Here is a 27,002-nt window from a genome sequence, read left to right on the forward strand (position 1 = left end):
TCACTGGTCAACAGCAAGCCCCTTATTGAATTATACAAACATAGAGATAAAACATTACTAAAAGTGTGTTTTATTTTCAGTTCCATCAAGATATTATATAATGGCTACTGTTAATCTCATCTGCAGAACATTAACATTGTTAGCATTATCTTTTTGACAACCAAATAATAAAATTACAATTAATCAAACTAGGTCCCTTTGGTGGTGATAACTGCTTCAGGATTTGTTCAGCAGATCAAGAGTCCTTTACAAATCTTCCTTAGCTCTTAGTTCCTGTTTATACCTGTAAACAAAAACAGAAGACCCATCAATTGACAGCAAACATCATGTCACTGGGATAAGAGAAGAACAGGGAAAGCAGTTTTGTTGTCTCACCCAAGAGTCTAATCCAGTTTCCAGGCAAGAATAAACAGAAGGTAAAGTTGTACCAGAGACTCATCTGCATTTGCTTTATGCAGGTAATAAAAGGAAATAAATTATAAAAGGAAATAAAATGCTAACAAATTAATTACATATTGCACATAAAATTCTAACTCTAGTCTTTCAGCTTCTTGTGCCAAGATGATTTTAATTTTTCCATTATACATCTAAATAGGTGTATGGAATAATATGGAAATATAGAAAACATTTTGAATTAGCCATCTTTCACAAGTCAGAGGGAGCAGCTAAAGAGAACTGTTAACTCTGTGCTTAATTCTAACTAGCAAGAAGACTTGGTTGAAGAAATAGAAGCAACAGTAACCTTGGGATAAAGTATACTGGTGGTAGTGAAGAAGGGAATACCCGGCATGATCAGACATGCATCCATGACATTGGAAGAGCCAACTTCAAAAGATTAGAGGAAAAATGCATATGATACGATGACAGTTCATAGGCTCCTAGAATTGGCCAGAGACATTAAAAGAAGACTGACCAAGAAGAATGGAACCTCTCAAGAATAAAATTTTGACAACAGAATAGCAAATTACTCAATAAGGAAGAAAAGAGGGAATGATATGATTTGGAGATTTTAATTTTTAAAAAAATAACTGGCACCACTGTTTCCTTCAATCATCATGGATGTCTGAGAACAGACTGTATTTCATACAACCTGTTAATTAGCTACAAAAACATCTTGTAAAAGAGTCTTCACAGAATCCCAAGGCTCAAAACTTTATCCCTTCTGGGACAGTTAAGAAAGTAAAGTGGTACAAAATAACTTTTCCTAGAAGTCCCTAGACTTAAAACAAACATACTATCTACGGAATGCAATCCACCCTGGAAGGAAATATGCCATGTGACATTCCCCATCCTCCTTAGCTGATTCATGCTAAAATTTTCTTCAGCTGCAGAAAGTTGAGTGAATAATGGCTTTATTGTATAACTTGGGCAAATACCAGAGTCAGGGCCCTCATGATATATTGGAGGAGTATTAACTGCTCATTAATTAATTACAGAATCACTAAAAATGTCCTAGCTTCATAAAACACATTCCAACAAAACCAGCAATCTTGTCCTACGTAATAGTTGTCATTTCTGGTCAAAGATTACCTTGTGCATTCAAACTGATAATAGAAATCACAAAATTGCACATGCCTTCTTATCAAGAAAAATGAATTATCAAGTCACATATGCAAGTCAGTGGCAAAGCTGGGACTAGAACCTCGGCTTCCTAATATACTGTCAGGTACTTCGGTCTCGATCACTTTTTCTGGAAATCACTGAGATAAGACTTAAGGAAATTGGACCAGTTTGCTGGTGGTAGTAGCAGATCATGGCTTACAAATGAGATATGCTGGTTGGTCCTCCAAACTAGACCTTCCTTCCTGCCTTCTAGTCTTTATTTCTGAGACTTTAAAATATGCTAGGATGCCGTGCAAGAAAAAAGGATAATGTTATGGGCCCAGGCCACCCCAGAAGTTCTCTGGGATACATCAAAGAACCTTCTCCTTGAGAAACTAAACCAAAGGACAGACACACCTAAAGAGATAAGTGGATTTCTTTGGCATGTTAATCATTGCAACTTATTGTGATTATAAAGTAAATACTAAATATGCAATCCTCAAATGTCATGTTAGTTTAAAAGACTGTCCATTTAGTCTTTTTCTTTTCTTTTTTAAAATTAAAATAAATTTTATTGAAAAAAAAAAAGATAAGTGGAACCTGATCAGGACTGAGGGGACCACTACCCTTCATTCCAGTCTCCTTCACCCCGGGGAGATAAGATTAGGTATGGCTGCTGCCTTTGTGGCAGGAGAAGGAGGAGAGAGATGGCTTGAGAGATCCTCAGCCACCCCTCCCCCAACTCCCCCAGCCACCACCAGTGGGGGATGGTCCTCTCTCACTAAGGGAACTTTCCACAGTCAGATGGTCACCCCCATCAGTCCTCTATAAAAGTACCTGCCTGTCTCCTGCTCAAGGAGAATTGGTAGCTCTGTGCCATGCCTTCTCCCCATAAGAAGTCCAAGGATTTCTCTCTTGGTTTCCCTTCCCCAGCCCCTAGATAAAATTCTATTGGATTTGTGTGCAAGAGGGTGTAATTCTTTAAAGAGGAATTCCTAAGGACCCCTAACCCCTATCCCAAACCCCCTATTTCCCCACAACAGATAGGATATGTGCTTGGGCTGGAAGGGACGTTAGATGGGTGATGTGTTAAACTTAGGGGAAACCCTGAAGGGAATATGAGATAAGAATTTGGGAAAAGTTAATAATATGGTTTTCAGATGAGATTTTCTACATAAAGTAGGATATGTCACATATAGCAAAACAGAAAAGGCTCTTCAACACTGAAAAAAAAGGAATAAAGGCACCAAAATAAGTCATCTTAGAAAAGGAATCACAAGTACAGTCAACCGAGGGACCAAACCTATAATGTCATAGAAAAGAAGGAAGGAAACAAGCATTTAATAAGCACCTACTATGTGCCAAGCACTGTCTTAAGCATTTTATAAATATTTTACTTTATCTTTACAACAATCCTGGGAGGTTCTCCTGACTCCAGGGCCAGTGCTCTATCCACTGTAACACCTAGCTGCCCCCCTCCCCCTTTTACTCTTAAGAAGCTAATCATAATCATAAAGATTATATACTATGACCAAGTAGGATGTATACCATGAATGCAAGGCAGGTTTAATATAAGGAAAACTATTAACATAATTGGTTTTATCAATAACAAAAGTAATCAAAATCACATGATTACATCAATAAAAAATCAGAAAAAGCTTTTGACATAAGACAACACTCATTCCTATTAAAAACTCTTGAAAGCATAGGTATATAAATGGATTTTTCCTTAAAATGGTAAGAATCTACCTAAGACCATCAGCAAGTATTATTTCTAGTGAAGATAAGCTAGAAGCCTTCCCAGTAAGATCAGGAGTGAAACAAGGATTGCCCATTAGCCCCAATATTATTTAATATTGTACTATGAATGCTAAGAAAAAGAAATAGAAAGAATCAGAATGGGCAATAAAACTATCTTTTTCTGCAGATGATATAATGGTACACTTGGAAAATCCTCAGGGATTTAACTAAAAAAGGTAGCTGAAATAATTTTAGCAAAGTAACAGAATATAAAGTAAACCCACATAAATCATCAGTCTTTCTTTATATCACTAAGACCCTGCAAGAAGAGATAGTTAATTTAAAATAACTCTAGACATTATAAAATACCTGGGCATTTACCTGACAAGATAAACCAAGGAACTAAAAGTACATAATTATAAAAAAAAATGGGGGGGTAGGAGGGGGCAATGAGGATTAAGTGACTTGCCCAAGTTGCACAGCTAGTAAATAAATGTCAAGTGTCTGAGACGGAATTTGAACTTAGGTCCTCCTGAATCCAGGGCGGGTGCTTTATCCACTGCACCACCTAGCTGCCCTAAAACACCTTTTAAACAAATAAAGTCAGATTTTAAAAACTGGAGAAATATGAATTGTTTATATAGGTGGGCAGAGCCAAAATAATAAAAATGACAATTCTACCTAAATTAATCTACTTATTCAGTGTCATTCCAATTAAATTACCAAAAATTTATTTTATTGAGCTAGAAAAAAATAACAGTATTCATTTGGAAAATAAAAGGTCAAGAATGTAAAAGGAATTAATGAAAAAATGTAAAGAAGGAGGTCTAGCAGGGTCAGATCTTAAAAGTGTATTAAAAGGCAGTAATTATCAATATCATCTGGTACTAGCTAAGGAATAGAATGGTGGATCACTGAAATACAATAAATATAATACACAGTAGAAAATGATTATAGTAAACTTGTGCTTGATAAATGTGAAAGGTTAAGCTTTCAAGATAAGAATTCACTATTTGGTAAAAATTGTTGGGAAAACTAGAAAACAGTCTGACAGAAACTAGATGTGGAACAGTATCTTACACCATTTACCAAGCTAAGATCAAAATGTATACATGACCTAGACATAAAGGGAGAGATTATAAATAAATTAGAAGAACATGGAATATATTAACTATCAGACTTAGGGACAGGAGAATAATTTATGAATAAACAAGATATAGAGCATTGTGAAGATGTAAAATGAATAAAAATGATTACAATGAATCAAAAAGTTTTTGTACAAATAAAACCAATGTAGTCAAGATTAGAAGGAAAGCAGAAAACTGGAGAAAAAAATTTGCAGACAGTTTCTCAGATGGAGACCTCATTTCTCAAATATGTAGAGAACTTTGTCAAATTTATAAGAATGAGTAATTCCCCAATTGATAAATGATCAACGGACATGAACAGGAAGTTTTTGGAGGAAGAAATCAAAGGTATATATACTCATAAGAAAAAATGCTCGGAGGACTTCCAGGGCAGAGCCAAGATGGTAGAGGAAAGGCAGTGAGTTCTCAAACTCATGACACGATCACTCCAAAAAACATCCAAATAATGCCATAGGACAATTCCTGGAGCAGCAAAACCCACAGAAGAATGTGCTGAAATCATTTTCCAACCAAAGACAGCTTGGAAGGTCAGAAAAAGGGAGCTTGCTGTGCTGAGACAGGAGTCGAGCCCAACCCCACAGTCACCTGGACACAGATCCAGTCCCAGGAAGGCCTCGCCAGAGACTTTGAATCAGCTGCAGCACCAGTGTCGTCTGGAACTAAGCTCACAATCTGGTGAGAGGGCTGAGCCCTTGGCGGGGGGAGATTATAGGGGTCTATGCTGGTGCTGAGGCAGAACTTGGGTTTTTCACCCCTGCTGGGAACCAGGAGGTAGGCTTGAGTAGCAGTGGCCCAGGTGGGGGAGGGGCACAGGCTCATCAGAGCTGACAACCACAACACACAAAGCTGGTTGATTTTAGCAAGTTGGTCTGGGGTCATCTAGGGACCAGGGCACAGGCCAGGAGAGTGAAGAACCTGCTCCTCCTTAAATCATACCACCTAGGACCTTCTGAACCATGGGATAATGCAGCCTGCAAACAGTGCCCCACTTTAAGGAGCTAAAAGTCAAGTAAAAGAAAGGCAAGATGAGCAGACAGAGAAAGGTGAGGACCATAGAAAGTTTCTTTAGTGACAAGAAAGATCAAAGTGCACCCTCAGAGGAAGATGTCAATGTCAGGGCCCCTATATCTTGTAACGACTGGAATGACGCCACCTGCTGGAGACTTACTGTAGAAGAGTTCTGCCTGTGAAGCGAAGGTCTTTGAGGGCAAGACCAGGAGTCTTTTCTTTGGCGTCAGGAAGTGACGCGGGCTAGTGGGAGGAGGAAGGAAGAGACTCACGCTCTTTCCTCTGGACTCTGGTGGAGAGTGGAGCTAGAAATGTGCTCTCCCTTTAATAGATAGGAATCTAGGCCTTTCTCTCTCTTTACCAAATTCTTATTCTCCTTAATAAATGCTTAAAAGTCTAACTCTTGCTAAAGCTTATAATTTATTGGCGACCACTCATTAAATGTTTTAGACAGTTTAGCTAGAATTTTAGCCCTTAACAATCTAAAGCCTCCAAGAAAAAAATGAATTGGTCTCAGGCTATGGAGGTGCTCAAAAAGGACTTTGAAGATAAAGTTAAAGAGGTAGAGGAAAAAATGGAAAGAAAAAGGAGGGTGATGCAGGAAAGACATGAGAAAAAAATCAACAGCTTGTAAAGTCAAATGGAAAAAAGCTCTCTGATGAAAATAATTGCCTAAGAATTAGGACTGAACAAATGGAAGCCAGTGACTTTATGAGAAACCAAGACACAATAAAGCAAATCCAAATGAATAAAAAAATAGAGGGGAAAATTTTACAAAAAGTATTTATAGTAACTTTATGGTGGCTAAGAATTAAGAATCAAGGGAATGTCCATCAATGAGGAATGACTAAAGAAGTTGTGGTGGTATATGATTGTAGTGGAATGGTATTGTGCTATAGGAAATGGCAAACAGGATGATCCCAGAAAAACTTAGTAAGACTCATATGAACTGATGTATAGTGAAGTGAGCAGAACTAGGAGGACATTGTGCACAGTGACAGCAGTATTGTTTGATGAGCAATTGTGAATGACTTAACTACTCTCAGCAATACAATGATCCAAGACAATCCCAAGGGACTAATGAAAAAGCATACTATCCACTCCCATAGAAAGAACTGATAAAAAGAACACTTGTGGATTATACATATATAACCTATATCAGATTGGTTGATGTCTTGTGGAGGGGGGAATAAAGGGAGGGAGAAAAATTTAGAACTCTAAATCTCATGAAAATGAATGATGAAAACTACCCTTACATGTAACTGGAAAAAATACAATAAAGGTTTGTTGAAAAAAAAAAAGAAAAGAAAAAGAAAAATGCTCTAACTCATTACTGATTATAGAAAGGAAAAATGACAAAAGTTGGAGGGGATGTGGAAAAACTGGGACACTAATACAATGCTGGTGGAACTGTGAACTAACTCAACCGTTTTGGAGAGCAAATAAGCCCAAAGGAAAACAAAATTGCATATACTCTTAGGGCCAGCAACGCCACACTATCAGGTCTGTTTCCCAAGGTAATTGTTATTGGTCTTTCATTCTCAACATCACAAGGGTGATGTCTTGACGTGTTTGTGAACTGGATTTAAATGAGGCAGAGCTGCACCAAGTCATTAGCCTCACTCTCTCCTCCAGAGTAATCAGAGTGCAGTGGCAAGACAAAAGTCAAGATGACTGGCAATGGTCCAGCCAAGGTGGTCAGGGGAAAAGGAAAAGAACCTCTATGTTCTAAAGTATTTATAGTAATTCTCTTTATGGTGGCAAGAAACTGGAAATTGTGGGGAAATCTATCAATTGAGGAAAGGATGGATAGGTTGTGGTATGTGACTGTCATGGTATACTAATGTGCAAGTTGATTTTAGGAAAACATGGAAAGATTTGCATGAAATAATGAAAAGTGAAATGTGCAGAACCAAGAGAACATTATATATAGTAACTACAATATTGTATGAAGAGTAAATGTAAATGACTAAGCTATTCTGAGTTATATAAATCCTCAAATCAATTACAAAGGACCTATAAAGGAAGATGCTATCCAACCTCAGAGAAAAAATGGATATAAAGAACTACTATATAGTTTCACATACAAACCTGTGTCAAATGTTGGGAGAGAGGGAAACAGCTTAGAACTCAAATGCAGTAAGAAATTAAAAGGAAATTATATGATTAAAAAAAAAAAAGAAAAATGCTTGCTGATTTGATTCAACACAGAGGTTACAGACTCAAGATGAAAAACGAGACAATCATTTTTGTACATGGCTAATGTGGAGATTTGTTTTGCCTGCTTCTATTTGTTACAAGGTTGTTGGGTCCCCACCGAAACAATGAGGGAATAAGAGGGCAAGAAAATAAATGCTTATTAATTGAAAAAATAAAAAGAGTACAAGATGAAAAAAAAGCTAATCAAGGGAAATTTAAGAAGGAGTGTAGACTATAAGTAGAATAAACTTGGTTCTCATGCCAATTTTATATTATGGAGGCAAAAACTACATAGAAAGGGGGAAGATCTATCTAAAACACAGTACACTGTGAAAAAGACCTGGGGTTTTTTTGACCTGCAAACTCAATGACCGCATGTGTGATATGGCAGCCTAATTCAATTTTGGGCTCCATTAACATGAAGTATCATTTGTAGAGCAAGGGATTAAGTAGTTCTTTCTCTTGGAATGTGTCTAGGAGAATGACCAATATTGTAAGGGGATTTGAATCATGCATGCTACATGACAATCAATTGAAGCAATGGGAGAAATTTAACCAAAGGAAAGGAAGACTTGCCTAAAGGAAGTGGAATAGTTAGGGGAAGAAGCATGATAAATTTTCTTCAAATTTTTTAAGTTTCCATGTGAAAGGGGAATGACATGGTAACATTTGTTCTCCTTGGTCCTGGAGGGCAGAACTAGTTCCAGTGGGTAGAACTTTTAAACAGAAGATTTTGGAAGAAAAAAGAAAAACTTCACAACAATTAAAACAGTCTGAAAATGTACTGCACTGCCCCAGAAGGTAAGTTCCTTCTCAATGGAGGTCAAGAGGCAATTTGATGACTGGAATACCATAAGGGGACTCATACTTTGGGTTATATTTGGAATGTGATGATTTCTGATATTCTTTTTTTTAAACTCCTATCTATTATATTATATTATATTGTATACTATATTCAACTGTGGAATTTGTGATATTCAACACCTTCCCACCCCCCCTCAGCCTCCTCTCCCCTCTGACTGGAGAGTTGAAGGATGGGGCATAAAATACCACCCAAAGCTTTCCTTTATAGAAGGCAGGACCTGGACTTTGCAACTCATTCTACTCTGTAGCTGAAGCTCTGCTTGGTGTTCAACCCTCTGTTGGCTCCCTTCCCCCTTCCCTCCCCCTTGGAATTTCCAGTTTTCTTTAGTGGCTTGTCTTCCCCCAATAGTTTCTAAGCTTCTTGAGGGTAAGAAGCCCTTTGGTTTTCTTTTCTTTATTTGCATTCCCAGTGCCTAGCACATGCCTGCATTGAATGAAAGCTTATTGAATTGAATTTTCCCTGAAAACAGAATAATCACCATTACTTAATGATTTTAAATTGGTGCAAAAATTGAGCAAATATTGCAAAAATACTTTAGTATTAGTGGAGATGCATGAAAAATATATTTGAACAAGTTTATTCCAATTCCAATTTTCATAATTATATAATCTGTTATTACACAATTTGTGAACTTCTTTTTTCCAGGCATTTATTACCTTGGGTCATTTTCCTGAGGCATACACACCTCTGCTTAAGCATTATAAAGTTACAAACCCTATTATTCATTAAATGGGTCCATAAAAACACAAAGTTCAGCGAAACTGCAATATAATGTGGCTTAGTTTTAACATACCAGCAATGTTTAATTAATTAATGATTACTTTAAAATATTTTACTTGAGGAAACCTTACTGGGTCTGTAGATTCATCTTATATATAAAATAGCATTTATCACAACATAGACCTTTTTTTAAAAGCACATACAATTTTATCAACAAGCATACCTCCATATACGAAAGAGTTGAGAGCCTCCTGCGGCACCGACAAAAAAATTAACAGCAAACAGACTCCAGTTTTTAGGAATAATTACAAGGGAGTATCTTGACCATATTAATCCTGTTAAAACAAAAAAAAGAAACAGAATGTGGGGGGAAAGCTTAACTACTGCTGCATTGCTATTTTTTAAATTATTCAATTTCTAGTGTTAAACAGTAAGAAATGTAAAAAGACCGACTTAACTTCAGTCACATAGCTAGTAATTGTCAAAAGACCAGATCTTATTGAGCCCAAAAGCTGGTCCTCTTGCACGATGCTGCCTTTTGTTAAGTACTTTAACAATAAAAATGAACATTTTAAGGGAAGATTAGAAATACTTACCTGTAGCCATCAATACAGCAGACTGTGCCGTGCTGAGTTTTTCTGCAGGCCTGGCCATGTCAGCCAATCCAGCACAAACCAACCCCTAGAAAACACAAATCACAACCCTAAATTAATGGGCAATACATATGAAAATTACTAATGATACAAATGTTTTTCTCCTCTCCATTCTTTTGTTTTTCTATACTACTATTGTCTTTGAAAAATAATACAGGAAAAGTTTTATTTTAGAATAACAAACTAAATCTATTTGCATCATATTGCTTCAGTATCAAAGCACAAGACAATGTCTCCAAATACATTCTATACCTTAAACATGATTTATTAAAAGAATTATTACAACTACAGGAAACATATCTTACCTTCATTCAGAAAGTGTCATATCTTCATTATATTTCTAGAGATAAGCTGCTTTAGAATTTGAAGCATGCACTTAAAAAAGCTATTTATTTTTAAACTTTGAGTTTCCAGAAAAATTCTGTTAGACGTTTACATGTCCTTGGACATAATAAACAATCAAATTTATCTACATAACAAAAAATATTATAAAAGAACATTTTGGGAAAGGACATAAGCTTTACCCAAGTAATTAAGTTATTTCCAATTAACCATATAGGTAAAAGAAAAGAATGGTTAGGCAGTCAGTTTCAATATCAACTAAGGTGACAAATTTAACTTTTCTTTATCTTGATCTTAATCCTGTAAAATGTCTGTATATGGTAACTATTTTTCATTTTTTTCTTTAAGGAATGGTGTCAATAAATTGGGAAAGCTCCCTATTAATTCCCTTCAAAAGCTTCCCTATTAATTCCAGCAAATTCTGTAAACATACTCTATTTATATGTCAAATGGCCTGGAATCTGGGGGAAGGCAAAGTATCTCCATCTCCCTTAATCCTTTGCTTGAATTCAAACCTGATTGCATGTAGGTCTAAATTTCAGTAAGTAATCATAGTATAAAAATTATTTTGAAGATTGGATACCACCATATCAAATGACAGAATGTGTGTGCGAAAGTCATTTTATCAGTCAATCAACAAGCATTTATTATGTGTGTAAAGAATTAATTGTTATTTGAGGGTTTTATGACCCCATCTTTTGGCTAGAATTTTTGAAAAAAAAAAACCCTTGGCACGTGCACTGGCCTCAGGAGCTCTGCAAACGGCACAGTGCTCCACCCACTGGTTGTAGCCGACGCCTACATGGGCCTGGCAAAATTATAACTATAGGAAGCCCAGTGAAGGCAGTCATGTGTCTGTTAGAGCGGCCAGACGATTGGTTGGGGGCTGTGTGTAGTCAGCCTGGGGTCTGCTGGGAAGAAGGGAGGTATTTTTGCCATTCTAGCTTGAAGCTGGAAGGTGACAGGATGCTGCTGTGTGTTCTCAGCTGATTCCTGGGCAGTGGTGTTGTTCAGGTTGTATAATTTCCCTTTCCCCATTTTATTTCCTTTCCCTTAATCCTACTGATCCTGTTTGTAGTTTGTTTTGTTTTGGTTTTTGGTGAGGCAATTGGGGTTAAGTGACTTGCCCAGGGTCACACAGCTAGGACGTGTTAAGTATCTGAGGCCGGATTTGAACTCAGGTCCTCCTGAATCCAGGGCTGGTGCTCTATCCACTGTGCCACCTAGCTGCCCCTGTTTGTGTTTTTTAAAGTTCGTTCTTGTTAAATAAATCCTGCTCTGTTTTAAGGGAGGCTGTCTGTCTACTTCCTTGCCTCAATATTGTGGCAAGCTGCTTAGCCAACTCTACCCAATTAAAAATTGGACCACACATGTGATAATGTGCCAAGTACTATGCTAGGCTATGGGCATATAAATACAAAGAATGAATCAATCCTCTAAATATAAATTGTTATACCTCTTCTAGCTCTGTATCTGTGACCCTAGGATTACAATGAGAAAGCACCATATTTATGATCCTGTGTTTAACTGTACAAACACCATTAACAGATCAAAATGATCTAGAAAAGCAAATTTTGTTTTTTATCAGTTAATCCACACAAACAAAAACTATGAAGTATCTCTAGAGGGTATTTAACATCGAACAAAATAGTAGCGAAACTCTAACTCTCAATCTGTTTTCTCTGCCTCTCCTCTCTTCTTTTCCCCCAACCCCAATTTCTTTCATAAGATAAACTAAAAAAAAAAAAGTTTCAACGCTTCAAGGATCTGTTCTGTTGTTTCACTGGTGTGGGTACTTCCTCTGGCAATACAGATAGAAACAACTTTATAGTCTTTGAGAATTGCTGTGGTCGATAATTTTATTTGTCCTGAGGCCAACCTAATGATGATCTATCTCTGACAGCAGACAATAAAGTCCTATCACCACAAGGCCTGCACTCAAAGACATTTGAGCTTGGTAGAACTTAGCAGACTGTGAACTTTGCTAACTTGGGTCTACCTCCATGCCATTAGGAGGCATCAGAGTGGGGCTTTAGAAGTAGTTTTTTTTTTTGAACTTTTTTGGGGGGGGGCAGGGCAATGGGGGTCAAGTGACTTGCCCAGGGTCACACAGCTGGCAAGTGTCAAGTGTCTGAGGCCGCATTTGAACTCAGGTACTCCTGAATCCAGGTCTGGTGCTTTATCCACTGCGCCACCTAGCTGCCCCCTAGAAGTAGTTCTTACAGGTTCACAAACAAAAAGAAAATTACAGCTTTCTTTACTTTTTAGATGCATTATTAGGTAGGAAAAGAAGATATGAATAATAATAGCATTCTAGAACACTTAAGGTTTGCAAAAAAATAAATATGATCTCACTTCATATTCACAAGAACCCCTGGAGGTGAGCACTATTATGCCCAGTTTACAGATGGATCACACAGCTAGTGATTGCTTCAAGCTGAATGTGAACTCAGGTCTCCCAGACTCCAGCTGGGTCCAGGGCTCCATCCTCTGTGTAACCTATTGTAATGCTATATGGTAGCCCCCAATTTTTTACATACATTTCTGTTTTAAAAGGAAAATACCTTGAAAACAAGAATTAATTTTGCAACACAAAACATAAGCATGTATGTATACCTCCATGTACATAATGGGACATATACTGTGTTTTTGATCAGTATCTCTACCTTTTAAAAAAACCTTTGCCTCTAATCTCTCCTTTTCATAGTTAAATTCCTAGAAAAAACTATGAATAGATTGACTTTCATTGTTTCCACTTCCTCTTCTCTCACCTTTGGCAATCTGGGCTCAACAGAAACTGCTCTCTCCAAAGTCACCAACAATCTCTTCATCCTTCAGCACCTCCACTCAGCATAAAACACTGTCAATCACCCTCCTGCCACCTGGATTTTTATGACACTGCTTTCTCCTCTTACCTGTTTAAACCATCCACATTCTGCTCAATATGTGGATTTACCTAAGGGTTCTATTCTCGTTTCTCACCCCCTTCTTTTCTTCTTCCCCTTCCTTCAGTGATCTAATCAATTCCCTTTGGCTCAATTTCTATGCAGGGGATCCCCAAATCCAGGCCTTATCTTTCTCCAGAGTTCTAGTACCACATTACAAACTACCAAACAAATTATCTGAAAGCGGATGTACCCTAGGCACCTCAAATTAAACCTCAAAAAACAAAACTCTAAAACAACCTTTCTCTAGAACCTACCTTCCTCTCCTATTCTATTCCTATTATCCTCTATTTTACAGATGAGGAAACTGAGGCAAATAGGTTAAGTTACTTGCCCAGAATTACACAGTTAGTGTAGGTGTCTGAGGCTGGATTTGAACTCAGGTCTTCCTGAATTCACTCACTGCTCTATGTACTTGTACCACCTACCTTCCTAATCAGCACTTAGCATAGTCACCACCCTAGTTCAGCCTCTATTCACTCTTGTCTAGTCTATTCCCTTGGTCTATCTCTTTTTTAAACCATTATCAGATGGTTTTGATGACTGCTGCTTTATAGTATAGTTTGAGGTTTGCAAGTGCTATTGCCCCCTTAGTCCTACATCTTTTTATATAGGTCTTTTGTTTTTCCAAATGATTTTTGTTATTATTTTTTAGCAGGTTCCCTAAATTTCCTATCTTTTCTATCAAAGGAATAATTAGTGCTATGCTTATGGTTAATATGATCATGATTTGCTACAACACAATCTGAGAAGAAACAACATAGAAAAGTGAAAACATCTAGATTTCGACAGGATGAACTAGACTGTGATACAGAATATCTAAAATTAATAACCAAAATGTCTTTTAAAATAAACACTGAGTCAAACTGCTTTTCTCTCTAGCTCTCATATTAAAATAAAAATTAACTTTGGGGTAGAAATTAGTTTTAATATTTTAACACCTGTAACGTAAGCTTTTTAGTAAATTAAAAATGCCAGAAATTTTTTTTTTTAATTTAAGCTAAATTAGTTAAGTAGTGTGGTCCTCAGGACATAGGACTAGGATTAGAAGAATTAAAGTTTTATTATTTCCTGATGCCACCTTTATTCTCAGTTTGAAATTCCTTTATTTTAAAGTTTTACAGACGCGCGTGCGTGCACACACACATACACACACACACTCAGCATGATAATGGAGACAATAATTGCTATAAATTAATTTTAAGCCATACAAAGAATTAATTTTTAATTTACAAAGTCATTTGATCCTGATAAACTACTCTGTTGTTAAAAAAGAAGGGTTTTGCTATCCAGACATTTCTTATCTTTTGTCCAAAGTCAAACTCACCCATTTCATAATTGGTGCCCAGAAAAACACAGTTCTAGGACCTGAAAAGAAAGGGAAAAATTAAGACAAAAAAAAAAAACCCAAACCCTAATGTTATATAAGATGCATGCCATGCACATCCAAGGACCAAAGTAAAATATTTGTGAATCCACTTCTCAGCTTTTAATAACTTATAAAATTTATTATCAACTAAGAGCTGTATTTCCTTTGATTTTTTTGTCTCCTTTAATAATAATTTCCATGGTTCTTAAAATTTTTACAAATATTTTCCTTACAACAGCTCACTGAGTAATATTACCTAAATTTTACAGATAAAGAAACTAAATTTCAGACTGGGCAGGTAAATTGTCAAAGGTAGAGCCAGTGACTGAGGCATTTGGTCTCTCAGACCTTTTGGTTTTACTACACTAGGCTTCTTCTCTATAAATACTATAGAAATTACAATGTTTAGACCTATTATAAATATGATAAAATAGTCACTTGAATGTCAATTAATGTCATCATGATCTATTTGTCATTTGACTTTTCATAAATTTTTAAAAAGATTTTTATTGATCTTTTTTTTTACATGGCTTAGACTTGTTTCCTCCCTCTCCCTTCCTCCCACTCCTCTAGCCATTTCTTCTCCTCTTATATATATATATATATATATATATATATATTTTTTTTTTTTTTTTAGTGAGGCAATTGGGGTTAAGTGACTTGCCCAGGGTCACACAGTTAGTAAGTTAGTAAGTTAGTAAGTGTCTGAGGCCGGATTTGAACTCAGGTACTCCTGACTCCAGGGCCGATGCTCTATCCATTGCGCCACCTAACTGCCCCTCCTCTTATATTTTTAAAGGTTAACCACAGTATGATGGAGGCAATCTAGGTTAAAAAATGGGTGATTATCCTTTGCTTAGTTAATGCTCCTTTTGTAGTATTATACTAATATAATGGCATATACTAGTTTACCAATAAATTTCAAGTTGCAGAATTTAGTAGTGATCTTCTGAAGCAATTTATTAGAAATCAAATAATTTTACATTTTAAAAGACAATGTACATAATATTAGTTTACTTGAAGTTAATTTATAGCCTGACAAAAGTTGATTGCTTCCTGAACAAAAAAGCAACAGATGACAAATAATACTTATATATTTTAATTTCCTGGAGGTATAAGACCACATATGAAGGGAACTTCACCAATCAGAATTTAAAATTTGATTGGTACATTTAGTTTAACACATAACATGATTTGCTGCTTTGTATATGTGTACACGTATTCTAACTCAAGTAGATATACACCTTAATGAGTATATGACTGAATGACTTTATTAAGTGTCTACTCTGTACAGGGCACCATGTTAATCAGAGCTGAAGAGAATAAGGGTTTACCAACCCCCAGGGATTAGGAATAAGGACTGGATGTATGATTTCATTGATATAAAGGAACTCCCAGATGAGGATGGTCTAGTCTAGTATGACATACTGGCATCTTCTCTGCAACTTATCTCCTAAAATTTGCCTAGGGCACTGACAATTTAGGTGACTTGACCAGGGTCATATGGACAGAATGGGCCAGAGGTGGTTCTTGAATCCAAAGGCACCTGTATTATTGATTATTCCACAGCTGCCTCCCAGCAAACACTTCTGTTTCCTGAATTCTAAATTCTGCTATAATTTAGAATAATTTGCCTTTAAGGATTGCACACCCACAAAACCTCAAGTCTCTAGTCTGAAACAGCATCAACTGTAATACATCTTCCCTCTGTATAATGAGCAGCACTGTGACTCAATGGATGATTCCCAGCTTTCAAGCTTGGCTGATTGGGATAATGTTGAGAAAAGTAGGGAAGTCACGAGCAAGATCAGGATTACTGGACTATAGCATCTAAAGAATTTACAATCAGCAAGACTCTGAAGTCCAAAGCTCTAAGTTGAAGAGGAAGTGCTGATCTCCATTAGGAGAGAAGTCCCTCATTAGGTGATCCCTAGAATGATAAAATCACACTTCCGTTTAAAAAAAGAGGGATAAAGCTGAAGTATTATTATGTCCTTGCTTGACTACTCCTGAATATTTCACAGTAGCACAAACAATCACAGATATGTTTATCCATTTTTATAAGGGTAGACACATACTGGGTGGTTTTATAATGAGGTGAGGAGAGCTATAGTCACACAACACTAAAATAGCCTTCTAAGAAGTGAAGAATGTCTAGCTCTTTATTTGGCATTTGAAATAAAGAGAGAAAGCTTACTCTAAGCACTTTTGTGTAAAACGTGGCATTCTGGTTACTGTACCTCAAGACCCTAATGATCAAGAAAGCAGAGCTGTGGAAGACAGACTACAGCAACCCACACTTTTCACTGTGGAGAAAAGGCCAATCAAGGGGTATGACTGAAAATCAAGAATAATAGGTTTGGATGGGATGATCAAAGACTTGTCCAATAAAATTCAGTTATCAGTTACAACTTCAAAGGTGAGTTTTTTAGTTTTTACACAATGGGTAGTAAACACATGAAACTTATGACCGAAGGGCAGTACAGGATGGTCAAGAAGGATCTACATAAATTTATGGATGAAATCTATATAAGTCATGTCATTAACCTTGAGGGTTTATGTCAGAAAGAATACTGGAGAAGACCCATCATAGACCTAACTCAGAATCATGTTTTTTACATTCTTTTCCCAAGCTCCGCAGATAAGAAACGTTATCTCTACCAGGAGCATATTATATTTTTCATTCTGAACTAAGTATCAACAGAACAGTTTCTACTCTTCTACCTCATTTCTGTTACAACTGGCTGGCACATCACTTAATATTTATTAACACTAGATACTCCCCTAGGTGCTGGGTGGCTTAAAATACTAAAGACTTTGTATTTTATCCTACAGGCAATGAAGACGTGGTCGGACCTGGGCCTTGGCACAACTGTGCTGGCAAGTGGCTGAATTTGGAGAGGAGAAAGACTGGAAGCAGATTATTTAGGAGGCCATTACAACAATCTGTATACAAAGTAAGGAGGGCCTGAACTACTGTGATGATGTGTGAGGGAGATCACACAGGTGGTGGTGGGTGACTGGGTTGCTCACTCGGTCCCACCTCTAAAGTAGAGAGGCACAGAGAAGTTAAGGATCTTACTTAAGGCTGAGAATGCTGATCACCCAGTAGTCCTCAGGGGCAAGGTTGACTCTGGCCAGCCACCTGTTGCTACCTGCATTCGCCCTAGGAAGGGGCTAGACTCATTCACCTGTGAGTCCCTTTCCGGTTCTAAAGCCCAGATCTTACACAGGTCATTAGTAGCAGGGGGGCAGTTAGATAGGAATCTAAAAGATGGAAAAGAACTCCAAGAAAAGGGAAACTACCAGAGAAGGGAGAGGAGACACTAAAAGGCTCATTTGGGAAGCACAAAGTAATATAGTTGAATGGGTTATAGTGAAGTAAGGAAGGGCTGAGAAGAGATATCCCACCAGCCTATGGAAGGCCATGAACTAAAGGCTGAAGAACTCATCTCTAGCAAGGAAGCAAGAGGGAGCCATCTGCAGAGATTCCTAAGCATGTGCTTTTCTCAGAGCCAGATCTGGGTGTTGTCTGAGGCCGTTCCTAGCAAGGTAACCACAGGAATATAGTAGACATGTGAGATATTGGGGAAGTGGAAAGAACTAGAAACAATAGACATGAGGTGAAGAAATAATAGCAAAGAAGAACCCCCAAATTATGAACTCATAGTCCTTCCCTCTAAACCCTCTCCCACTTGTTTGTATTTATTTGCTTGTTATCTTTTTCATTAGATTAAAGGCAAGGCCTCTCTTTGTATCCCCAGAATTGACACATGATAGGTGCTTACTAAATGTTTGTTACCTGACTGACCATAGGAGAAAAGGTAAATGGCAATGTTACAAAAGCAAATCGACATGCCAAAGGGAAGATCAGGTATAGGAAGAAATACTGAGCTTGGTTTAAGTCCATTATAAGTTAGAATTGTTACAGAACTGAAAGAGAATTTTAGTATTTCTCTCCAACATTGCAAAATCATCCTGCCACTTTCTATCTCTCATTTTTTACTATAGTCTTGAGAACAGGGATATTGAACTCAATACAAATAGGTCCCTGTGGGTGCACACTGATTTAGAAAACCACATATTAACTATCTGTGTGGTATTGTTTTTTTTATTATTAATTTTGTTACCTATTTTCCAATTATATTTTCATCTGGTTCCAGTTGCACTTGGGAATTTTGCAGCTGTGGGAGTTTGACACCTCTGCTCTAGATCTGAAGTCGATTTTTGCTTCTGTCACAAAATCATCAGGGACATCTTCATTGTCCTCTAATTACTTCCTTATTTCCTCTTCTGCTAGATTATAAACTCCTTGAGGATAGAGAAGATCTTAATTTTTTTTTGTACCCCCCAGTATTTAGCACAGAGCTTGGCACACAGTAAGCTTTTCATAAATGCTTTTTAATTCATTCATTGCTTTCTCTCTCCAGTTGTCTCTTCTACTTGCTACAGAACATTTCCTTAAGAAGGTAGAGGGAAGTTTAACCAATAACTATAACTAATAATATATAAGTGCAATATGAGTGAACAACTTAAATGCTATGGAAAGTCTGAGGAAGGATAAGAGGGAAGAAATCTGAGAAAACTTCCTAGATGTGACATTTGAGTTATATTTTAAAAGACTGTGTTGTTTACATATCACAGTAAACATATAGTTTCAATTATAGGATTTAACTGCTAATATGCCCTCTGAAGACTGACAAAAGAAAATACATAAATTTAGGCAAGAGGAATGTTTGGAGAATATATAGTAAATATACATACATAAATGTATACATGAATGTAAGTATACATAGTAGGGAACTGATTAGAACACTACTGATCAATTGACTTTCCTCCAGCCCAGTTGAGATTATGAAATAACAATCCACAAGGGGCAAAGGAAGGTAATAAGGTGTTAAAATCTAAGGCCAGGGGCAGCTAGGTGGTGCATTGGATAGAGCACCGACCCTGAAGTCAGGAGGACCTGAGTTCAAATCCGACCTCAGACACTTAACACTTACTAGCTGTGTGACCCTGGGCAAGTCAATTAACCCCAACTGCCTCACCAAAGAAATTTTTTTTAAAAAATCTAAGGCCAAAAAAGTATCTACAAGGTTTGAAGAAATTCTTCAGCCAATCTGATAAAATCAGAATGCAGTTGGCATTTTCTGGCCAAAGGATCAGCCAGGACCCTGGTGTTCCTTTAAAAGACAACATCCGTTCTGTTGCCAAAATAATTTTCTTAAAAGTGCAGATCTGATGATGTCACCTTCCTTGCTCAATAAACACAGGTGGTTCCCTGTAACTTTTAGGATCAAATATAAACTGTTCTATTTCACCTCGAACAGTTCACAACTTGGCCCCTTAACTCTCCAGCCTCCTTACAATAATCATCACCCTCCACTCGCTGGAATTTGGTCAGACTGGCCTACTCACTAGTGCTTACAGGCAGCACGGTCAAGTCCCCTTTGCCTAAAAGGCTCTTCCTGCTAAACACTCCTTTTTGGAGTCCCTGCCTCAAGTCTCATTTGTCAGCCAAGGTCGGCTTGTGTTTGTCCTGTATGTTTCTTCTGCTTTCTTATATATGTGCGTGTTACCTCTTCAAAGGGATTGAGGGCAGGAAGGCTTCATTTTTGTCTCTGTATTCCCAGTGTCTGGCATATAACAGGTGCTTAATAACTACTTGTCGACTGACTGCAGGCAGGGTTTATTATTTGCTGTTACATGGCCCTGTGCATTTTAGAACTAAAGTCTGAATTCCTGTTAACTGTCAACATTAGCTAGTTAGCCTTCTGTTCAGTCATAAAGGTGTGATGTTAAACCTAAGAACAAGTAAAAGGGTGCATCAACCAAGTTAGAGAGAAGAGAAATATTTCATGTAGCAGTTTTTGTTTCTGCCACTTTCATAAATTATCATATGCATGTAAGTGCCTGACTATGATACAGTGTTCAGCAAACCCCAGAAGACAAGTTATTTAGTTAAATTTGAAGAAACTTTCTATATTTAACAAAAACTTCTAGTAAACTGGAAATAGTCTGCTGGAAATTAAGTTTAGAACAGCATCTTTCACCATATGCTACACAATAAACTCCAAATAGATAGGCAAACTAAATAGTAAAGATTTAAATGTTTTAATGACTTTATCTGGTAACCTACTGCTAAGCCTTCCCTGTTCCTTCTCACTGAGAAAAAAAAATTAAAAACTCATGACAAATATGCAGAGCTGGGCAAGACAAATTCCCATCCTGGCCAAGTCTGAAAATGTCTGTCTCGTTTTGCACCTTTCTCAGTCAGGAGGTAGGGCAGCATGCTTCATCATTGGTCCTCTAGATGGTCATGGCACTGGACAAAGTCAAATCTCTCAAGGTTGCGATAACTATAGAAGTTATTCTTCAGATTCTGCTCACTTTGCCCTGCATCACCAGTTCATACAAATTGATCAAGGTTTCCCTACAACCACCCCTTTCACAATTTCTCATGGTGCAATAGCATTCTATTACATTCACATGGCATGGCTTGTTCAGCCATTCTCTAACTGATGGGCATGCCCTTAGTTTCTACTTCTTTATCACTATGGCAGGAGCTGCTATAAATATTTTTGCACATATGGATCTATTCCCTCTATGCTGCCCTAGTAGTGATATTGCTAGGTCAAAGGGTATAAAATTTTGTGACTTTTGGGGCATAGGTCCAAACTGCCTTCCAGAATGTTGGACTCATTCACAGATTCCCCAAGAGGGCATTATTAGTATGCAGCCTCTCCTGTGTTTGTCATTTTCCTTGTCTGTCATCTTCACCAATCTGTTATGTGTGAGATAGAACCTCAGTTGTTTTGTTTGTTTGTTTTTGGCAGGGCAATGAGGGTTAAGTGACTTGCCCAGGGTCACACAGTTAGTAAACATCAAGTGTCTGAGGCTGGATTTGAACTCAGGTCCTTCTGAATCCAGGGCCTGTGCTTTATCCACTGTGCCACCTAGCTGCCCTGTTGAGATGTTTTAATATACATTTCTCTAACTACTAATGATTCCAACATTTTTTCAAATGGTTGCTGATCCAAATGGTTTGGATTTCTTCCTTTGAAAACTTCTTGTTCAAATAAATCCCTTACCATTTATCTACTGGGGAAGGGCTTTTGTTCTTTAGACATCTGAATGAGTTCCTTGCACAAGTAGAGAAACTTGCCACAAAGATGCCCCCACCAAAGGTTAACCATCTAAATGTAACTGCATTGGTTTCATTTGTGCCAACACTTTAAAAAAAAATCTCTTTTTTAGTTTTTGAAAGACCTACAAATGTCTCAATTTTTGTTCCAATATCACACCTGGACAATTAGGGGACTGCACTGTGTCAGGTCCATGTTAGAACACTTCCATTCCCATTTCTAGCATGATACCTTTTCCTTGATATTTTCTTTTGATTTTGCTGATGATAAAAGGTTATCACTACTTCACTAAATTTGTTGGTAGTACATATAATATTTATTTTCCCCCCACATAGACCATCCACATATATGTGTATAATATTACAATTCCAATTATCTTATTAATCCCTCACACCAAATTATTTTCAAAAATCTAAAAATTCAGCTAATTCTGGTGGCATTTTTTTTTGGCAGGGCAATGGGGGTTAAGTGACTTGCCCAGGGTCACACAGCTTTTAAGTGTCAAGTGTCTGAGGCTGGATTTGAACTCAGGTCCTCCTGAATCCAGGGTCGGTGCTTTATCCACTGCACCACCTAGCTGCCCCTTCAGCTAATTCTTAAGAAACAAATTTTTATTGGTGTTTCTTCATTGTTGTTTTTTCATTAGTTCTTGAAAATCTTTCATATGGCACAAGTGAGACAGTTGGTCTTGAAAGAATTGATGCTGTTTTTGGAAGAACTTGGGGCAGGGGCTTGCAGAGCCTCAGAACTAGCCCAGAAAAATGCACCTGGCAGTCTCTTGGAGGAGGGTGGGGAAGATGAGGATAGAGAGATCTGCTCTGCTTCCCTTGTAACCACACGCAACTACAGCTTCTCACCACATGTAGTCCCTCTCTCCACTTGGGGCACCATATCCTTCCTTACACATGAGTGCTCTTCTGTAGGAATATAATTTTGCGGTTCTTATATTTTGTAAGATATTTTGGGGCTGGGGGCTAGATTTCTTTCTAAAAGCTGCGACAATTTACTTTTTGTTCTGTTCAGTTTTCATTAATGATTTCTTGAAATATCACTCTCAAAAAACAGGCTTAAAAAAAATGGTTTTAAAGGAGTACAGTGATTCTTTGAACCGGACCACTGCATTTCAAATCCCAAATCACTCTGGCTTTCATTGAATGGTCTAAAACCCTAACCCAAGCCCCAATGATTCATTGTTTAGAAGCTGATGGCTTATAAAGAGTGTCAATAGCAGTTGTTTTCAGTTCTGGCCAGAAACCTAGATTGATATTTTGTAATGGTACATTAGGCCAAGACTTCTTAAACTTTTTCCACTTGTAACCCCAGGCATACAGGTATATAAAAGAGGTATACATAACCTTTTACTGTTGCCAAATTTTTCACAACCCCCACGTTCGGTTATGAGACCCCATAAGGGTCGAGACACATAGTTTAAGAAGCTAGGCATTAGGCCATCTTTCATCTCAACTTTTACCTTTAGCTCTTGGTCACTGAACAGAATTGCCCCCAGACAAAATGAGACCTGGTAAAGACCTTAACTTAGAAAGACCAAGGTCACCCACTGCATCCGGGCTATCACCATCTTGATTTTTGTCTTGCTACTGGACTTTGATGACAATGGAGGAGAGAGTGAGGCTGAAGACTTTTTCAAGCTCTGCCTCACTTAATTTAAGACATCAACCCACTTGATGTCATTGGTCCTTTTAGAGTATGAAGGCTCAACAACAATCAGGTATAAGGTAATAAGAAATGTCACTAGAATAGTGGGGGCAGTAGGATTAGAGAAATGGGACAGACATGAGAAATTGAATTCAAACATTTATTTATTAAGGGCCTACTATGAAGTCCTACAACATATGAGGCATTAAAACTGATGGACTTTTCCTTTACCCACAATCCAAAAAAAAAAAAAAATCAAGTTTCCTGGTAGGAAGGATATAAATGTCACTAAAGAGAAGTAGGTTATTCACAGGAAGGGCAGGTTTGGGGGAAGGGGGGCAGATTAGGAGGTAAATTCCCCTCCCCCAATACCTTACATTTACGAATCGATTTCAGGTTTACAAAGAACTTTACTCACAACAATCCTGGGAAGGCATCAAGTATTTTACAGATGAGGAAACAGGACCAGCAAGGGTCAGTTACAGAATGGGGACTTAAAATTGTTGTCTCCAAGTTCTGTGTTCTTTCTAGAATATCACAGCTGTTTCACTGATAGATGCATGGCTTTAGTCATTCATGCTTGAAATACACTTGTTGGAATCTTCATTATTTTAAAGCAATGAAGTCCAAAAGATTGTTGCAAAGAAAAAATGGACTTTCCCAATGCAATGAAATTCTTCATCTGAAAAGATCTTGAATAATATAGTTCCAAAATTATTATAGCTGGCAGAAAGTTGAAAAAGAACTTTCTGTGAGTCTGAAACATTTTAGTTTGATTTAAAAGCAAAAATTCATAAGAATGCTACTGTTACTTGAGTGGGTATAAGCTCCCTTAAAGTTATGTTATAGAGAAGACCTCTATTTCATCTCCTGGAGTGGAACAAAATGGTGACCCAGAGGTCACAAAGCACAGTAAACTTGGAATATAGTCAAACTTGTTAACAGAACATGAGATCAAAATCTAGGGCTTAATGAGACCTCTGAATCCTTCAACTTTACAGAAGAGGGAAAGTGGGGAGATGTTGACTTGGCCAAGAGTCATGTGGGACTGGAACTTGGTCTGTTCCTCTGACTCCAGAGTCAGTTGGTTTTCCCATTGACCTTGAAGCTACAGCAGATGAAGGGAGAAAGGGAGCCAAATTAAAATGAAATTCTTCATCTACAATAACATTTCATAGTGGATTCCCGTTTAACTGTTACTAACAGTCACATCAGTTAAGTAGCTGTTAAATATTACTGAACTACAGTGCATTCCTCTTAGGTCCCAAGACATTTATTTATTTTGTCCTAATTTAGACCTGCAATTTCATAGGTGTAAGGCAGAGATGTCAAAAGTCCTGAGTGCACTGGGACCAGATTAAAATGTAACCGGAAAAGTTTGACAAAATAAAAATACAAGTCAACACAGAAAACGTTCATTTGTGGTTTTCTTTTCTTTTTTTTTTTAAGTGAGGCAATTGGGATTAAGTGACTTGCCCAGGGTCACACAGCTAGTAAGTGTTAAGTGTCTGAGGCCGGATTTGAACTCAGGTACTCCTGACTCCAGGGCCGGTGCTCTATCCACTGCGCCACCTAGATGACCCAATTTGTGGTTTTCTAAAGTCAATATCCACCAGGCCAGCATTGATCCAACACTACAGATCTAAGAAACCATCTCTACTTATGCATATCCCCACAGGTCTTAAACAGTGGAAGCTAGTTCCTAGTTTGGGGCGTGGGGAGTTTGGTCCTAGAGGCTTAAAGTAGGGGCTGCTCACTGCTAAACTCTGTCCATGACTAAATCAGGCTGCTTTTCCCATACCATAAAAATGGGAATCAGACCTCGGAACACATTCCGTCTCAAATTGGTTCCCCCATTAGACACATTTCATGCGGTCATTTCTTCAGAAGGTTCCGAGAAGGACTCACTAAGAGGGAAGGGAGCGCCGGGAGCGCTTTCCACACACATCCTCTCATCCGATCCCCATACCAACCCTTCACGCACTTGCGGTGGCTATTTGCCCAATTCACAGGTGAGGAGACTGAGGCCGAGTGACTGGCCCAGGGTCACCCGAGGTTTTCCGGCCGCACTTTATCTTCCGGCGCCTTCACAGGGGGCTTTCTTTTAAGGGTCTGGTCCAGGCCTTTCGGGCACACCGGTTTATATGCCCACGGACAGAGGGGTAATCGAGGTGTTTCCCAGCCACCTTCGGCAGGTCATCCGCCCGAGAAATTTAAACCACCACCAAAGCCCCTCGAACGGGCCGAGGGCCCTGGAGCCGCCGCCGGGCCCGCTCGCTCCAGCCCGGGGCCCGACTTCCCGCAGACCGGGGCATGTCACCTTGGTCGCGGCCGCAGCAGCCCGCGAGGGGTCCCGCGGCGGTCCTCCCCGCAACCCAGGGGTCCAGGCGACAAACAGCACCCCGCGGCGTCCAGAGAGTCCGCCCCCGCCTTCCAGTCCCAATTCGGGGCGGAGTGGGGGAGGGGAGAGGAAGAGCAGGTCGAGGATGCGGACGACGGGAGCGGGGGGATTTTGGGGGGCGCGGGGTGGGGGAAGGAGAGTCGGTAGGGGCGAGCGAGGGTTGTCTGCGGGGCCGGGGGGATGTTATAGGGGGCGCGGAGTGTTTTTACGGCGGGGGTCGCAGGGTGTTTTGGAGGCGGGGTTTGGTGAAAAGGTGGATACTTTTTCGGGGGGGGGGAGCCTGACTACCGCGAGGGAGATCAAAGCTGGCCGGGAAAGTTTTGGGGGGAAGGGGTCGCGACGGACGGCCGTTACCTGCCGGGTGGTTGTAGAGGGGCCTCAGCTTCTCGGGCAGCATCAGCTCCACCTTGTCGAGCAAACGGTGGTAGGTGGCCCGCAGGCCTCGGACTCCGGGGGCAGCCATCCTCACGGCCGAGACGCGGTGCACCCGCTCCCCTTGCCGACCAAGGGCAGTTCGTAACCTTTCCCCGCCTCAGTCACCGGCTTCCTCCGCTCCCCCAGGGTGCCCTTCTCGCAGACTTGCACCGCCCCCTCCTACCACAGTGCAGGAGGGGCCCCGGGGCGGAGAGGAGGCCGAGGGGGCGGAGGCTCCGCTTTGGCCCACCCCGGGCCCGCCCCCTGCCCGTGGGCGGAGGGGACCGGGGAGAAGAAGGAGGAGAAGGAGGAGGAGGAGTCATGGCAACGAGCACAAAAGCATCGGCTCATCGCCCCACCCAGCACAGATACCTCCGCCGGCACCTCGCTTACGTCACGCAGTTCCCTTTTCAGCGATTGGCTTCTTTGGGGGGAAGGGCGGGTTACCCAGGAAAGAGGCCGCCGCGCATTTCAGCCTTCCGGCTTCAGAACCCATGTTGGAGAAGGGCAAAAGAAGCTACGTCGCCTCTCGGTTTCCTTTCTCTCTGGATTTAGGACTAAATTCACGTTCAAGATGGGACTTTCGTGACTTCCGTGCCCGAAATAAAGATGGAGCTACCCAACTTTTTCCGTAGTCTTTTGAAATGGAACTGTGTGAGAGGAATGAATACTAGCTCTGCCTCCCCTCGCCCCCGCCCCCCCTTTTTGTCCATAGAGAGAGATCCAGGATTGAGCTAGAGCGGCCGCGAAGAGTGACATGCCGTGTGCCAGGGCCTCTGCCCCCTGTCGTTCGGGCTGAGTAGTAGTTATCTCGCGAGAAAACCTGGGTGGGGAACGTGTCAGAGGAGGCGGAGG

General features: G+C 39.3%; 1 protein-coding gene across 1 annotated transcript; it reads right to left on the minus strand.

Moving 5' to 3' along the window:
* Positions 1-54: 54 nt before the first annotated feature.
* MPC2 (mitochondrial pyruvate carrier 2) lies at positions 55-26,351 on the minus strand. Its single transcript, XM_043999781.1, has 5 exons — positions 26,088-26,351; positions 14,490-14,530; positions 9,819-9,903; positions 9,446-9,557; positions 55-283 (listed from the first exon to the last, which is right to left on the minus strand). The coding sequence occupies exons 1-5, from the start codon at positions 26,194-26,196 to the stop codon at positions 247-249; spliced, it is 384 nt and encodes a 127-aa protein (XP_043855716.1). The 5' UTR covers positions 26,197-26,351; the 3' UTR covers positions 55-246.
* Positions 26,352-27,002: the final 651 nt, after the last annotated feature.

Source organism: Dromiciops gliroides, chromosome 4 (assembly GCF_019393635.1).
Source record: "Dromiciops gliroides isolate mDroGli1 chromosome 4, mDroGli1.pri, whole genome shotgun sequence".
In the NCBI taxonomy this organism is placed as follows: domain Eukaryota; kingdom Metazoa; phylum Chordata; class Mammalia; order Microbiotheria; family Microbiotheriidae; genus Dromiciops; species Dromiciops gliroides.

Bases quoted from the DNA above. Each gene is read 5' to 3' on its own strand.
- MPC2 (XM_043999781.1), bottom strand. From the start codon at position 26,196: ATGGCTGCCCCCGGAGTCCGAGGCCTGCGGGCCACCTACCACCGTTTG. The intron at 14,531-26,087 runs GTAACGGCCGTC...CTTTCTTTTCAG, and splicing joins CCTCTACAACCACCCGGCAG to GTCCTAGAACTGTGTTTTTC. The intron at 9,558-9,818 runs GTAAGTATTTCT...TTGTTTTAACAG, and splicing joins TGCTGTATTGATGGCTACAG to GATTAATATGGTCAAGATAC.